This window comes from Somniosus microcephalus, chromosome 2 (assembly GCF_052327205.1).
Source record: "Somniosus microcephalus isolate GS21.2 chromosome 2, FLI_Smic_1.0, whole genome shotgun sequence".
In the NCBI taxonomy this organism is placed as follows: domain Eukaryota; kingdom Metazoa; phylum Chordata; class Chondrichthyes; order Squaliformes; family Somniosidae; genus Somniosus; species Somniosus microcephalus.
The window spans coordinates 293,194,524-293,212,242 of record NC_140988.1 but is presented as its reverse complement, the minus strand read 5'-3'; the positions used below and the strand labels follow the sequence as shown (position 1 = coordinate 293,212,242).

General features: G+C 45.1%; 1 protein-coding gene across 2 annotated transcripts in view; it reads left to right on the top strand.

The window, feature by feature from the left end:
- The window catches only part of pik3c3 (phosphatidylinositol 3-kinase, catalytic subunit type 3), a 153,364-nt gene that overhangs the window by 118,181 nt on the left and 17,464 nt on the right, over positions 1-17,719 (top strand). The window contains exons 21-22 of one of the 2 annotated variants that reach the window (XM_085973256.1): positions 6,319-6,393; positions 8,690-8,858. In XM_085973256.1, coding sequence (XP_085829382.1) covers positions 6,319-6,393; positions 8,690-8,858 — 244 coding nt within the window. The remainder of the gene's footprint in view (positions 1-6,318; positions 6,394-8,689; positions 8,859-17,719) is intronic. The other variant, XM_085973266.1, reaches the window with a different exon arrangement.

Genomic DNA, 17,719 nt, shown 5'->3' with positions numbered 1-17,719 from the left:
TCTCCTAAGTGAAGGAACACAGAAAAGGCTACTTTCTGAGAAAGATTTAACACTGGACAAGGCTTTCAGTGTGGCTGTATCATACGAAGCAGCAGCAAGAGCTGCAGAGATACAGCAAAAGCCACAGGACTTCGGCACCCATGGAATGACACCGGGTTTCGAGAGATGTTATCGCTGCGGCAGATCCACCCATGACCAGAGGGACTGCTGGTTCAAGGACAAAGCATGCAGGCAATGCGGAAAGATGGGACACATTGCACGTGTATGCCGATCTGGAAACAAAAAATCCACTGACAGAAAAAAAATCAATAAGGAAAAGTACAGAAAGGTACAAATGATGACGGACAGTAGCTCCGAAGACCAGAAGAGCGATAGCGATAGCGACTCTGGAAACAAGAGACTAAGCTGTCCCAAATTACATAATGTAATTGCCAAAGAAGATTACCAGACCATTTGGATTACCCTCACGATAGCGGGGTCCCCAGTTAAAATGGAGCTAGATACAGGATCAGCTCTGACCGTTGTAAGTCGACGGAATTACGAGCGGCTATTTCCGCATATACCTTTGAAAGACACATCCATTATCTTGAAAACATATACGGGGCAGAAAGTATACCCCAGAGGGAAAATAAGGGTGCCTGTTGTATACAACAGCAAGGAAATACAGAAGTTGTATTTATACGTTCTGCAAGATGGTGGTCCACCGCTGTTGGGACATGAATGGATCAGGAAGATACGTTTAGACTGGCACTCCATTCAGGCACTGACGGTGACCAGTAAGAAAAAAAATGATGATGACGTCATATCTGAACGATTAAAAGACATCTTGGCCAACGCCAAGGAAGTGTTTCAACAGGAACTAGGAACCTTGAAAGGCGTCATCGCCTCAATAAAAGTGGAAGATGTGGCAATTCCCAAGTTTTTTAAGGCAAGGCCGGTGCCATACACAATTCGTCCAGCAGTCGAGGCAGTACTGGAGAATTTGGAAAAGGCAGGCGTGTTATCCAAGATAGATTGGAGCGAGTGGGCAACACCCATCGTCCCGGTCATGAAGAAAACGTTGAATAATGATAAAGCTGAAGAACAGAGAAAAATTCGCATCTGTGGGGACTTCAAGGTGACTGTAAACCCGGTCCTTCACACGGTACAGTATCCTCTTCTGAGGATAGAAGATATTTTCGCCTCACTATCCGGAGGGAAACGTTTCACCAAAATTGACTTGGCACAGGCATATCTACAGATGGAGGTTGAGGAGGCCTCTTAAAAAGTATCTCACGATAAACACACACAAAGGCATGTACCAGTACAATCGACTGGTTTTCGGAGTAGCATCAGCTCCAGCTATCTGGCAAAGAGTTATGGAGCAAGTCCTGCAAGGGATTCCGGGGACTCAATGCTACCTAGACGACATCCTTGTAACAGGAGAAAACGACAACGAGCACCTTGCCAATTTGGAGCAGGTGCTCACTAGGCTGAGAGAACGGGGCCTACGAGCAAATCGCCCCAAGTGCGAATTTTTCCAGAAACAAACATCATATTGTGGCCACATAATTAACGAAGAAGGGTTGCATAAGTCACCTGAAAAAATTGTATCGGTCATAAAAGCCCCAACACCTGAAAATGTCTCACAATTAAGGTCGTTCCTGGGATTGATAAATTACTATCATAAATTTTTACCGAACTTGTCAACTGTTCTGCACCCTCTTAACGAACTGCTACAAACGGGAGTAAATTGGAAATGGAGCGAAGACTGTAAATGTGCCTTCCATAAATGCAAAGGCTTGATCATGTCCAAGGAAGTTTTGACTCATTACAACCCATCACTGCCAATCAGACTGGCGTGCGATGCATCCCCTTACGGCATAGGAGCAGTATTATCGCATAGATTCCCTGATGGCTCGGAGCGGCCGATAGCTTTTTGCGTCACGCTCATTGAATTCAGCTGAGCGTAACTATGCCCAGATCGACAGGGAAGCACTCAGCCTGGTATGGGGAGTGAAGAAATTCAACCATTACCTACACGGACAAAAATTTACCTTGTTGACTGACCATCAACCCCTCGTCTCCATATTCAACGCTAAAAAGGGCGTTCCCATTATGACAGCGCAAAGGCTATAGAGGTGGGCCCTTTTCCTAGGAGCACACCAATATGACATAGAATACAAAGGATCAAAACAGCATGGAAATGCTGACGGTTTATCGCGTCTACCGTTGCCAACGGTAGAAGAGGCACCTACAGTAGACCCAGTGGAGATGTTCCACTCAACCATAGTGGAATGTCTACCAGTAACAAATTCTACCATTGAAAAGGAAACAAGAAATGACCCGACTCTCTCTCGAGTCTACGATTTAACGGTGAAGGGATGGCCAGCACATGGCGAACCACTGTTGCCAGCATTCTCGCAAAGAAGAGAACAGCTGTCAGTGTGCCGAGGAACCTTGATGTGTGGATCCAGAGTGGTGATTCCACCCAAACTCCAGGATAAAGTGCTAAAGGAGCTTCACGAGGGGCATCTGGGTGGAGTGAAAATGAAGAACCTAGCCAGAGCGTTTGTGTGGTGGCCAGGTATCGATGGAGACATCGAAGAAATGACCAAGGGCTGTCAAGGATGCCAGAAGGTCCAAAACGCCCCACCACAAGCCCCTCTACATCCATGGGAGTGGCCCTCATCTCCATGGCAAAGGGTACACCTCGACTTTGCTGGTCCATTTATGGACTCAATGTTCTTAATCGCGGTTGATGCACACTCCCAAGTAGCCGGAGGTAATAAAGATGTCCTCCACCACCACGGAAAAAACCATTACAGTATTAAGGACCATATTTGCCAGGAATGGGCTGCCTGAACAGATCTGTTCTGATAATGGACCGCAATTTGTGTCCGAAGAATTCAGGAAGTTCTTAAAAAAACAATGGGGTTAAGCACTACACGTCCGCCCCATACGATCCCGCCACCAATGGATTGGCTGAAAGGTTTGTCCAGACCTTCAAGAAGGCCATAAAGGCCATGGGTAATGAAGACCTAAATCTACAGCAAACTTCTTGTTTGCATACAGGAATGCAACACGTGGTTACAAACCGAACTCCCGCCATGATGTTTTTCAATAGAAGACTAAGATGCCGGCTGGATTTGATCAAGCCAAACATCAGAAGGGACGTAGAGAACCGGCAATTTCAAGGCATGAATGAAAGGCCAACTAGAACCTTCCAGATAGGTCAACAAGTTTTGGCCCGGGACTACCGTACCGAGAAATGGCAGCCTGGAACTATTTGCACACGACTCGGACCGCTGATGTATACCGTGGACATTGGAGAAAGCATAATAAGGCGCCATGCTGACCAGATCATAGTCATCCGAAAAGGGACAACCTACACCACAACTCTATACGCCTAATGATGAAGCAGAGATACCCATAGTATCTACCTCCGATCCGGTGATACTGGAACCAGATGAACCCGACACTGGCATTCAAGCCGAATCGACCTTGCCAAAAGAACCTACTACACCACCGAAAACTACTACACCACCGAGGCGTTATCCAGACCGAGTCAGGAAGCCTCCAGAGAGACTGACTTATAATTGATTAACTGCAGCAAATGTGTAGATTATTGTTCTTGTAAACATGTTAATTAATGATTACTTAAAATGTTATGTACAGGTTGTCTAAAAGGGGAGGAATTGTGGTGTATGTGCCTTTAAGAGCCCCTGTGTACTGTAATGCCGGTAGTGGCCACTCAGGCTATATAAGCCTGTATAGTGTCTTGTATCTTTTAGTTCACCTCCAGACTTTGTTCAGTAAACACCTGTTAAACCAACTCCTGCATTCCGTGTCTCCGTTAACACACGGATACAACACAGTTGACTAAAGTAAAAGAATGGTCTCTCCACATCTAGTAAAAATTGTTAAGTGACAGTGGGATGAGTACAATATTGCTGGAGAATGACAGAATTAAAAAAACAATTTTTAAAATATTTCCTCTCTGCTTCACTTTCTCTTTCCCATATTCTTCACCACAATTAATACTCCAGAAATGTGGGATGGTCTGGTGGTATGGAAATTTATTTAACTTGTATTCATCATTATATCCAGTTCTCACTACTGACCTTATTAGTTTTAATTATCCTCCACATTTTGGTAAAATCTGATTGACCTTGTAGATTACAAATATCTTCCAGTAATGCCAGTCTCCATGCTAATCTTCAGTACTGTAATCTGATGCCTCAGATAAGCAATTTGGATGGTTGACACACAAATATAACAGGATGTGGGTTTACGATATACCCAAATGACAGTTTTTTGCGTTCATGAATGTTTATCTAATATTTTAATCCATATATAAGAAAATCTTCAAATAAATTTGCAAGATCATTTTAGCAAATCTACAAATAGCAAATATCCTTTTGAAAAATGTAACTAATCTTTTAAGACTCAAAGGGTAATTTTACAAATTTGAGTTCATACAGTCTCATCTGCCAGGAGCACCACATCAAAAATTCAGGTGTGCAATTCCACTATCTTCCATCGATAAATTTGAAAGAGACAATATCGTGGGGATCATGCACCCAAATTGCTGATAGCAAAGCTCCATGCCCTGGAGTGTGAATTTGTTAAATTGCCACTCAAATTTCTAATGCAACCAGCTCTTACCTAATCTTTTTGTGGGCCAAGATCTCTTGCATCCCTCTTCCTGCATTTGCTGCTGAAAACTAAATATCTGATTGACTGGGTCACCTTTAAGGTATGACCTGTCCGTCTTCATTTGAGTGTGAAACTTGCCTTTTGATTACTAGCCAGTCAAATGGCAGTTTTTTTTTAACTTGGATAGTAGGAGCAGGGAAACAGAAGCAAAAAGTTAAATGAAAGATCTAAAAGTTAGCAGGGGGAAATGGTTAGAATGAGTAGAATAGAATACATTAGCAAAGAGGAATTTCAGATGAAACATGGAAACATAGAAGATAGGAGCAGGAGTAGGCCATTCGGCCCCTCGAGCCTGTTCCGCCATTGAATGAGATCATGGCTGATCATCCAAATTCAGTACCCTGTCCCTGCCTTCTCTCCATATCCCTTGATCCCTTTAGCCTTAAGAAATATATCAAACTCCTCCTTGAATATATTTAATGAATTGGCCTCAACTGCCTTGTGTGGTAGAGAATTCCACAGGTTCACCCTCTCTGGGTGAAGAAATTCCTCCTCATCTCAGTCCTAAATAACTTACCCCTTATCCTTAGACTGTGACCCCTGGTTCTGGACTCCCCCGCCATCGGGGACATCCTTCCTGCATCTAGTCTGTCTAGTCCTGTTAGAATTTTATAAGTTTCAATGCGATCCCCTCTCATTCTTCTAAACTCTAGCGAATATAAGCCTAATCGACCCAATCTCTCCTCATACGTCATTCCTGCCATCCCACTTATCAGTCTGGCGAATCTTCGCTGCACTCTCTCCATGGCAAGAACATCCTTCCTCAGATAAGGTGACCAAAACTGCACACAATATTCAAGGTGTGGTCTCGCCAAGGCCCTGTACAACTGCAGCAAGACATCCTTGCTCCTGTGCTCTAATCCTCTCGCTATGAAGGCCAACATACCATTTGCCTTCTTAACTGCCTGCTGCACCTGCACGCTTACCTTCAGCGACTGGTGCACAAGGACACACAGGTCTCGTTGCACTTCCCCTTTTCCCAATCTATTACCGTTCAGATAATAACCTGTCTTCCTGTTTTTGCCACTGAAGTGGATAGCCTCGCATTTATCCACATTGGGCAGATGCATGGCAAATGCAGTATAATCACCCAACCTGTCCAAATCATACTGGAGTTTCTCTGCATCCTCCTCACAGCACACGCGCCCACCCAGCTTTGTGTCGTTTGCAAACTTGGAGATATTACATCTAGTTCCCTCGTCTAGATCATTTTGTGAATAGCTGGGGTCCTAGTACCAATCCCTGCGGTACCCCACTAGTCATTGCCTGCCACTCGGAAAAAGACTAGTTTATTCCAACATTAAGCATTCGTATGCTATTATCCCATGGTTCCTATTGTGTAATTTCAAGGACATCACTGGGCAAGCTGATACAAAGTGCTTAATATTTTTAACCTTAAAATTGTGATTTACTAGGTTAGGGTTAATAGTCCAATAATAGCTATTCCTCATATTTCAGTAGACTTTACTATAAAATTAATGGATTTTTGCATATTGGTGTGTGAGCTGAAAATAAATATAGGCTTGAAGTGACGGGAGGTTCCATGTATTTCAGCAGCCTGAAGTTTAAAATTACATTTTTTTTAAATGTTGGTCTAAGCAACTTCAATTTTTTTGACAGCTGGGTATTGCGTGATTACATACATACTTGGAGTTGGAGACAGACATTTGGATAACCTCCTGCTGACAAAGACGGGTAAGTTTCCAAGAAATGTACCACTTGTGTCACTCTAATCCAGAGCCTTTGTCATTTTTGTAATTGCTTCAGATTCTATTTTCTTTTTCATATTTCTAAAACTCGTATTGAGATGTACTGAAGGTAATTTCCGTTTGGTGATCTTAAGATAACTAGATTCAGTTTGCCTAAAAATTCAGCAGAGGGCACTGCATGACTATTTTGTAACACTGCATTCAGGACAGCAGTCAAAACTACAGTGTAACATGTTGCTGTGTACCATTTTTAAATGGCTCTGAATTGCATGTTTCTACAGATCTAAATTCATCCTAAATCTTTGGGTTTTTGTACCAGGTTCTTTCAATGTATTGTCCTAATGTGTTTGTGTTTTAGGTTGGCAGAAGAGTATTTAATATTGCTTCATGATCTTGATTATAGAGTGCAAATGTTACATTGTATTGACAGCCATTTTTAATCTTCAGGGCTTTTTTCCCCTTTCACTAAGATATGACCGTGTAAACTCTAATTACCTAAGCACGTAGTAAAATAAGACAGTTTATCTTGAATTAGGAAAATTAGGTGTCCCAACAAAATTAGGTGGGTTTTTTTGGTGGAGAATTTCGGTAGTCCTGTGGTGCTTTATAGCTTGTGGGTTTTTAAATATTTAACCTGTAATTACATTTTTTTCCATTTTTCAGCAAGCGATAGCTCTAGAAAATATAAAATTGTGAATATATTTTGGTTTATTCGACTGCATTATAGATTCTCAGTTGCTCTGTGTATTGGTATTCTCATGTTTAAATGATTGATCTCAGCCGCTGCAATCCATCAGTTTTGTGCGATATGTTTGTCAGCATTTATAGTAAATCGCTTCGTACAGAAGATCTTCTAAGAACCCTCTGATAGTAAACTGACAGCTCTGACTAGAAACCACAAGGGGCCATGTTTTCATTCAGTCCCCCTTCAAGCAAGTTTTGAAAACCACCTTATGCCGGATAATGAAACGGGTTTGACAAATTGTGAGGAAATGGGTTGCATTCTTGCATAGCTCACTTTTTTTGCCGCCGATTGTCTAACTTGTTTTTTTTGCATTGAATACTGCGCTTTTTTGGATTCATCTTCTGAAGTACTTTGGTATGTTATTTCTACGTTAAAGGCGATGTACAAATACAAATTGTTTTGCAGTGTTTTTTCTATTTGCTTTGATATAATAGTGCTTTCATCATCTGTGATGGCACTGACCAGGCTGATGTATAGAATGATATATGGAACAGCCTATTGAATACAAATTTTTTTTAAACTACATTTTCAAAACCTTTCCAATTTTTTTCCAAAATCCTTGTCATGTATTTTTTTTTTCTCACTTGCTCTACTTTCCTTCCAGCTGCAAAAATAATATATATTGAATAAAGCAAGTCGGTGGGTCACCAGGAGCTCGGTTGACTGGAATGCTGACAGTTAACATTGAATTTTTTGCAACCTTTTTTGTGTAGCTAGTGTTAAATTGGTACCCAAGGGAAATGGGCAGCATTCATTTCTAGAGGGATTCTTGCATGAGTGCTCAGAATGAGCCTATCATTCAAGATTGGCAAAAGCAGGGACTGTGTAATGGAGAAAATACTTGACTCTACAAAGGAAAAGTTACTGGTTGGGTGGTCAAGTCTATACCTGATTTGTAAAGCACAAATAGCTCAACATTCCAGTGTTTCATATTTTGCATGCTGTAGGTTAAGATGAATCTCTTGTGGCAGCAGTTTTTGTGGGGTTTGGGGAGAAATTGATTTGTTAAAAACGAGAGGGAGATGAAACCTGTCTGGGAAAAGATTATTTTACCACTTTGCTGGAAGGTTTGCAGAATTAAAGAAGGAGCAGAATTGATTGCAAGTGTAAACTGTCTCAGCCTGCTAATACATTTGAGTTGGGAGAAAGGAGTTTTTTTTCATGTATACGTGATCCTCTTGTATGCATAACTTAAGGTTTTTGTACATAACTCGAAGGGGTAGAAATTGGCCCTTGTTGCACCCATTTTCTAGGTGGGTAGAGGTCTGAAAACTGTCAAAGAATTTCAATCCCAAAATGTTATAACATCTAGGCTCGCAGTCCAAAAAGAACTATTTATGCAGTGTGAGGTATAAATATAAAACAACCCTGTTTAGCCTTATGTTGAAGATTGACAATGCTGAAGGTTTGGTAATGAGCCATTACACTTGCCAATTTTCTTCAGCCACTCAATTTTGAAGTTGATCTTTTATTTAAAAAAAAAGCTGCAGAATGCTAAGATTATTAATCTGTGATTACTGTATTTGTGCTACTGCAGGGAAATTGTTTCACATAGACTTTGGATATATTTTGGGTCGTGACCCCAAGCCTCTGCCACCCCCTATGAAGCTGAGTAAAGAGATGGTGGAAGGGATGGGTGGAATGCAGAGTGAGCAGTACCAGGAATTCCGTAAACAGTGTTACACTGCTTTCCTGCACCTGAGAAGGTAATTCCTGTCCCAACTTCCGTTTCAGTACGTCACTCTAAAGAGGGCTTGTTTTTTGAGTATAAATACCTTGAGCAAAAGTCTTTGAAAAGTATCTCTTTTTTCAAGTTTTAGAACTCCCTGACTTGCAAACATAGTACAGTCTAGAAACATAGAAGATAGGAGCAGAAGTAGGCCATTCGGCCCCTCGAGCCTGTTCTGCCATTTAATGAGATCATGGCTGATCATTCAAATTCAGTGCCCTGTCCCTGCTTTCTCCCCATATCCCTTGATCCCTTTAGCCTTAAGAAATATATTTAACTCCTTCTTGAATATATTTAATGAATTGGCCTCAACTGCCTTCTGTGGTAGAGAATTCAACAGGTTCACCACTCTCGGTGAAGAAATTCCTCCTCATCTCAGTCCTAAATGGCTTACCCCTTATCCTTAGACTGTGACCCCTGGTTCTGGACTCCCCCGCCATTGGGAATATCCTTTCTGCATCTAGTCTGTCTAGTCCTGTTAGAATTTTATAAGTTCCATTGAGATCCCCTCTCATTCTTCTAAACTCTAGCGAATATAAGCCTAATCGACCCAATCTCTCTTCATATGTCATTCCTGCCATCCCAGGCATAAGTCTGGTGAATCTTTGCTGCACTCTCTCCATGGCAAGAACATCCTTCCTCAGATAAGGTGACCAAAACTGCGCACAATACTCAAGATGTAGTCTCACCAAGGCCCTGTACAACTGCAGCAAGACATCCTTGTTCCTGTACTCGAATCCTCTTGCTACGTAGGCCAACATACCATTTGCCTTCTTAACCGCCTGCTGCACCTGCATGCTTACCTTTAGCGACTGGTGCACAAAGACACCCAGGTCTCGTTGCACTTCCCCTTTTCCCAATCTATTGCCGTTCAGATAATCTGCCTTCCTGTTTTTGCCACCGAAGTGGATAACCTCGCATTTATCCACATTATACTGCATCTGCCCAATCACCCAACCTGTCCAAATCATACTGGAGTTTCTCTGCATCCTCCTCACAGCACACACGCCCACCCAGCTTTGTGTCGTCTGCAAACTTGGAGATATTACATCTAGTTCCCTCATCTAGATCATTAATATATATTGTGAATAGCTAGGGACCTAGCACCAATCCCTGAGGTACCCCACTAGTCACTGCCTGCCACTCGGAAAAAGACCCGTTTATTCCAACTCTTTGCTTCCTGTCTGCCAACCAGTTTTCTATCCAAGTCAGCACCTTACCCTCAATCCCATGTGCTTTAACTTTGCATGCCAATCTCTTATGCGGGGCCTTATCGAAAGCCTTCTGAAAGTCCAAATACACAACATCCACTGGTTCTCCTTTATCTATTCTACCAGTTACATCCTCAAAATTCCAGTAGATTAGTCAAGCATGATTTACCTTTTGTAAATCCATGTTGACTTTGTCCGATCCTGTCATTGTTTTCCAAGTGCTCTGCTATTACCGATGGGAAAATCTCAATGAAGTTATTTACTTCAAATTGGAAAGCAAGAAGTTTCATTTATAGAATGCCTTTTAATCCTCATGACTTCCCAAAAGTGCTTCACAACAAATGAAGTACTTTTGAAGTTAGTCATAGTCATACAGCACGAAAGAGGCCCTTCAGCCCATCATGGCCATCAAGCCCTGTCTATTCTAATCCCATTTTCCTGCACGTGGTCCATAGCCTTGTATGCTATGGCGTTTCAAGTGCTCATCTAAATGCTTCTTGAATGTTGTGAGGGTTCCTGGCTCTACCACCCTTTCAGGCAGCGAGTTCCAGATTCCAACCACCCTCTGGGTGAAAAAGATTTTCCTCAAATCCCCTCTAAACCTCCTGCCCCTTACCTTGAAACTATGCCCCCTGGTTATTGACCCCTCTACTAAGGGGAAAAGTTCCTTTCTATCTACCTTATCTATGCCCCTCATAATTTTGTACACCTCAATAAGGTCCCCCCTCCGCCTTCTCTGCTCTAAGGAATACAACCACAGCCTGTCCAGTCTCTCCATAGCTGAAGCGCTCCAGCCCAGGTGAATCTCCTCTGCACCCTCCAATGCAATCACATCCCTCCTATAGTGTGGTGACCAGAACTGCACACAGTATTCCAGCTGTGGCCTAATTAGCATTTTGTAGAGCTCCATCATAACCTCCCTGTTCTTGCCTTCATTAGCCGAGGCATAGAATATAAGTATCCCATATGTCTTTTTAACCACCTTATCTACCTGTCCTGCTGCCTTCAGGGATCTATGTACATGCACACCAAGGTCCCTCTGATCCTCTGTCCTTCCTAGGAACCTACCATTCGTTGTGTATTCCCTTGCCTTGTTTGTACAGGAAACTTTGGTTGGTCCGGAATACTCAATCTAACGGCAAAAATCAGGAGCCGTTTTCTACAAGTTTTTTTAGATCTCGTTCTTTTTTTTTCCCCAGTAAGGCACTGCAAGGTCTGTAGCTATAGCAACAGCTTCAGCTAGAGATGCTTGCAGCTGCAGCCGACTCTTTAGAAGCTGTTGCTAAGCAACAGTGTTTGTTGTCAGATACGGAGATGAAAACCTCCGTATGCTTCAATATTAACTTTGTATGTCCGGCAGTTTTGATAGATTGGCAACACGTCGGTGCCGGATATCACAAAGTTTCCTGTACTCCCAAAATGCATCACCTCACACTTTTCAGGGTTAAATTCCATTTGCCACTGTTCTGCCCAGCTAACCATCCCGTCTATATCGTCCTGTAACCTGAGGCTTCCCTCCTCGCTATTTACCACTCCACCAATTTTCGTGTCATCTGCAAACTTACTGATCATACCTCCTACATTCATATCTAAATCATTAATGTACACTACAAACGGCAAAGGACCCAGCACCGATCCCTGCAGTACACCACTGGACACAGGCTTCCAGTCACAAAAACAAATTTCGACCATCACCCTCTGCCTCCTGCCACTAAGCCAATTTTGGATCCAATGTGCCAAATTGCCCTGGATCCCATGGGCTCTTACCTTCTTGACCAGTCTCCCATGTGGGACTTTGTCAAATGACTTACTGAAGTCCATGTAGACTACATCAACTGCACTACCCTCATCCACACACCTAGTCACCCCCCTCAATTCAATCAAATTGGTCAGACATGATCTCCCCTGACAAAGCCATGCTGACTATCCCTGATTAATCCCTGCCTCTCCAAGTGGAGAGAATTTTTTCCAATAATTTCCCTACCACTGATGTTAGGCTCATAGGCCTGTAATTCCCTGGTTTATCCCGACTAACCTTTTTGAACAATGGTACTACGTTAGCTGTTCTCCAGTCCTCTGGCACATCCCCTGTGGCTAGAGAAGTTCTGAAAATTTGTGTTGGCAGCTCCTGCAATCTTTTCCCTTGCCTCACACAGCAGCCTGGGATACGTCCTGTCAGGGCCTGGGGATTTATGCACTTTTAAGCCCGCTAAAACCGCTAGTACCCCCTCCCTCTCAATACAGGAAACTCTCTTTTAACTGGCACCTAAATATCCGGAAATCTTACTTAACCGGCAAAATTCAGGAGAAGGTTCAGGTAAGCTTTACTATATACTAGTGACCGTGTAACTGGGGTTTCTGCACCTGTGGCCGTGTAACCGGGGCTACATCCAACTAAGAGGGAAGATGGAGTCTGGGTATAATGTCTCCTCTAAAAGACACAATCTCCACCAAAGCAGTACTCCCTCAGCACTGCATGGAAGTGTCTGCCTAGATCATGTGTCTGGAGCAGGGCTTGAACATATGGACCTAGAAATTCGGTAGGCTTAACGCCGCATTTGAGGCGCTAGAGGGCCTAGCGCCGGAGTTATGGCCAGTTGAGAAATTCCCTGGGGCCCTAAATCGGCGTTGCACCGGTAGCGCTGCGCCGGCACCGATGACGTCATCGGTGTGCGCAGCGTCCCAGTTGCCGTGGTAACCCGGCCCCAAGCCGAAATTCAGTTGCGCCCGCCTCGCCCGTGGCAGGCGCAACTAAGACTCTGGCAACAGAGTCTTCCCCCAGTGTGCGCCGGTGCATAAAGGTGGAGCGGCGGCCGGCCGCGTTCCCGGCAGCCACCTGCCCGCACCTCCCTTCCCGGACTCCTGCATTCCCCCCCCCGCGGCCCTGATCAGTGTCTCATGCGAGCCCGGCACTTCCCCGAGGTGCCGGGCTCAGATGTCGGGTCAATCTGCCGGACAGTTGTCGGCTGCAGGCAGCTCCTCCTTAACAGGAGGAGGAGGCCTGCAGTTCCCCCGCCTGCCGCACCGCATCGGGTGCCGCAGCGGGGGATTAGCGCCAGGAAACCCAAGTTCACGCCCGTTTTGAGGCGCTAAAGGAGGGTTTTAGCGCCCGGCGCACCCGAATTTTCGGCGCGCGCTGCCGCATTACCGCTGGCGCAAACTTTCTGGCGCTACAGCCCTGGCAAGACCAGAACCCAATTTCTAGGCCATGATCTTTTGAGACGAGAGTGCTACTGTAGAGATGAACTAATTTGAGGAGATTATCTCTGGTCTTTCAAATAATCAGGATCGACTGCAAACCAATATGGTGGGAATATTGTGTTTAATCAGAGTCTAAGACGGAATATAGCACGCTAGTTATGCAGCAAAAACATATGACTGACGAGCAGCTGGTACCGGTCCCGATTGGACAGACGGCAGGCGTGCGTGAACACTTCTCCGGCTTACGGCCTTTCTTCCTCTTGTCTGGAACCTCCAAGAATGGGTCCACTCACGGAAGAGTGTTAGACCAGTTCTTAAACCAAGGTGCCCAATGTCGAGTTAACTGCCCTCTGAAATGGCCTAGCAAGTCACTCAGTTGTAACGAACCGCTACAAAACAAAATAAGAATAAAACCGGACGGACCACCCGGCACCGGTTACGGATACGGCAATGGCACACCCAGCCCAGTCAATCCTGCAAAGTCCTCCTCACCAACATCTGGGGACTTGTTCCAAAATTGGGAGAGCTGTCCCACTCACAGAATCATACCTTTCAGCCAATGTCCTGAACTCCTCCATCACCATCCCTGGGTATGTCCTGTCCCACCGGCAGGACAGACTCACCAGGGGTGGCGGCACAGTGGTATACAGTCAGGCAGGAGTGGCACTGGGAGTCCTCAACATTGACTCCGGACCCCATGAAGTCTCATGGCTTCAGGTCAAGGATGGGCAAGGAAACCTCCTGCTGATTACCACCTACTGCCCTCCCTCAGCTGATGAATCCGTACTCCTCCATGTTGAACACCACTTGGAAGAAGCACTGAGCGTAGCAAGGGCACAGAATGTACTCTGGGTGGGTAACTTCAATGTCCATCACCAAGAGTGGCTCGGTAGCACCACTACTGACCGAGCTGGCCGAGTCCTGAAGGACATAACTGCCAGTCTGGGCCTGCGACAGGTGGTGAGTGAACCAACACGAGGGAAAAACCTACTTGACCTCGTCCTCACCAATCTACCTGTCGCAGATGCATCTGTCTATGACAGCATTGGCAGCAGTGACCACCGCACAGTCATTGTGGAGACGAAGTCCCATCTTCACACTGAGGACACCCTCCATCGTGTTGTGGCATTACCACCGTGCTAAATGGGATAGATTCAGAACTGATCTAACAGCTCAATACCGGGCATCCATCACTGGGCGCTGTGGGCTATCAACAGCAGCAGAATTGTATTCCACCACAATCTGTCACCTTATGGCCCGACATATCTCTCACTCCGCCATTACCACCAAACCAGGGGACCAACCCTGGTTCAACGACGAGTGTAGAAGAGCATGCCAGGAGCAGCACCAGGCGCACCTAAAAATGAGGTGCCAACCTGGGGAAGCTGCAACACAGGACTACATGCATGCTAAAAAGCGGAAGCAGCATGCTATAGACAGAGCTAAGCGATCTCATAATTAATGGATCAGATCAAAGCTCTGCAGTCCTGCCACATCCAGTTGTGAATAGTGGTGGACCAATAAACAACTAATGGGAGGAGGAGGCTCCAAGAATATCCCCATTCTCAATGATGGTGGAGCCCAGCACGTGAGTGCAAAAGACAAGGCTGAAGCGTTTGCAACCAACTTCAGCCAGAAGTGCCGAGTGGATGATCTATACTGGCCTACTCCCACGGTCCCCACCATCACAGAAGCCAGCCTCCAGCCAATTCGATTTGCTGCACGGGATATCAAGAAATGGCTGAGCGCACTGGATACGGCAAAGGCTATGGACCCCGACAACATCCCGGCTATCGTGCTGAAGACTTGTGCTCCAGAACTAGCCGCGCCTCTAGCCAAGCTGTTCCAGTACAGCTACAACACTGGCACCTATCTGACAATGTGAAAAACTGCCCAGGTATGTCCTGTCCACAAAAAGCAGGACAAACCCAACCCGGCCAATTACCGCCCCATCAGTCTACTTTCAATCATCAGCAAAGTGATGGAGTCATCGACATTGCTATCAAGCGGCACTTACTCACCAATAACCTGCTCACTGATGCCCAGTTTGGGTTCCGCCAAGACCACTCGGCTCTCGACCTCATTACAGCCTTGGTCCAAACATGGACAAAGGAGCTGAATTCCAGAGGTGAGAGTGACTGTCCTTGACATCAAGGCAGCATTTGACCGAGTGTGGCATCAAGGAGCCCTAGTAAAACTGAAGTCAGTGGGAATTGGTGAAAACGCTCCACTCTCGAGTCATACCTAGCGCAAAGAAGATGGTTGTGGTGGTTGAAGGTCAATCATCACAGCCCTAGGACATTGCTGCAGGAGTTCCTCAGGGCAGTGTCCTAGGCCCAACCATCTTCAGCTGCTTCATCAATGACCTTCCCTCCAACATAAGGTCAGAAATGGGGATGTTCGCTGATGACGGCTCAGCGTTCAGCATCATTCACAACTCCACAGATAATGAAGCAGTCCATGCCCGCATGCAATAAGACCTGGATGACGTTCAGGCTTGGGCTGATAAGTGGCAGGTAACATTCGCGCCACAGAAGTGCCAGGCAATGACTATCTCCAACAAGCGAGAGTCTAACCACCTCCCCATGACATTCAGTGGCATTACCATCGCCGAATCCCCCACTATCAACATCCTGGGGGTCACCAGAAACCTCACGGGACTGGCCACATAAATACTGTGGCAACAAGAGCAGGTCAGAGGCTAGGTATTCTGCGGCGAGTGTCTCACCTCCTGACTCCCCAAAGCCTTTCCACCATCGACAAGGCACAAGTAAGGAGAGTGATGGAATACTCTTCACTTGCCTGGATGAGTGCAGCTCCAACAACACTCGGGAAGCTCAACACCATCCAGGACAAAGCAACCTGCTTGATTGGCACCCCATCCACCACCTTAAACATTCACTTCCTCCACCACCGGCATACCGTGGCTGCAGTGGGTACCATCTACAAGATGCACTGCAGCAACTCGCCAAGGCTTCTTCGGCAGCACCTCCCAAACCCGCGACCTCTTCCACCTAGAAGGACAAGGGCAGCAGGCGCATGGGAACACCACCACCTCCAAGTCACACACCATCCTGACTTAGAAGTATATCGCCGATCCTTCATCGTCGCTGGGTCAAAATCTTGGAACTCCCTACCTAACAGCACTGTGGGAGTACCATCACCACACAGACTACAGCGGTCAAGAAAGCGGCTCACCACCACCTTAAGGGCAACTAGGGATGGGCAATAAATGTTGGCATTGCCAACAACCCCCTGATCCTATAAACTAATTAAAAAAATAAAGTTCTTTGTCTTAACCTTCAGATGAAAACACTCCTCTAAGGTGTCTCATGCTCTCCCCTCACATGCCTTTCCTGTTTATACATTCTGAAGGCCCATCCATCGTAATTCCTCTTATCTCTCCCATTCTTATCCTCCGAAGTTTGGAGTCAGACATGCCATTCTTGGCCTTCAGATGTTCGGAGCTGCTTGTTATCCGTTATTTATGTTCACGCTGTTTATGTAGCTTTAGCTATGCAAAACTAACTCTTTCATTCCATTATCAGACTATTGTACCAAAGATATCTTCTCTTCTCATACACTGGTTAACTTACGCATTTTAAAGCAGCTTTGTTAAACAGTGAAAATCCTAACTCCGCATTATAATGGCCCGTATTTTCCAATCAGAAATGCCGGTTTCAGGCATACGAATCCTCTTGACAGATCGGACGCCTGCCCTGGAGAAGGGCCTCTGCGGGGGGAGAGTTCCGCTTTCTGCAGAACCTCCGCCCGCTGAAATCCCTTAAAAATCTTACGCCTGGTAAAAGCAGGCATAAGGCCTGCCTTTACCAGCATAAGAGTTTAAAAAAGTTGTTAACATTTTTTTTCACTCATTTAAAGGTAAGTTTTTTTTAGCCCCATAAAAAATTAATTTTTTTCAAAAAAATTAAATTTGTTTAAAATATTTAATTGAATGTAATTTTAACTCATTTTTAAACGTGATGTGTTTTTTTAATTAATGTTTTGATGTCTTTTTTCAGTGATCCCCATTCATACCTTTGACAAGTCTATCTGTCAGAAGTATGAAGGGGGATTCCCTTCTCCCACTGGCTCGCCTGGCCCACGTGATCCCAGGGACGCTTGCGAACCGAATGCGCCCCTGGGATACCTGGGCCCTGCGCATTTCGTCATGGAGAGGCCCAGGATCGGAAGTGGCCAGACCTCTGGAGCCCTCGGTTAAGGGTGTAGATTTTTTTTCCTGCAGGAAGCCTCCTATCGGAAATTACGGGCCTATATGGTTATTAGCAGTAATGGAAGAAACATAGGCGTTGGGCCTTGGTTGGCCAAATCAAAGATACATAAAACAAAGTTGAAATTCTAACTTACAAACAGCAGCTAGCTAGCCTGGAAACAAGGTCATATATGCCCGTCGGAATGTTAACAT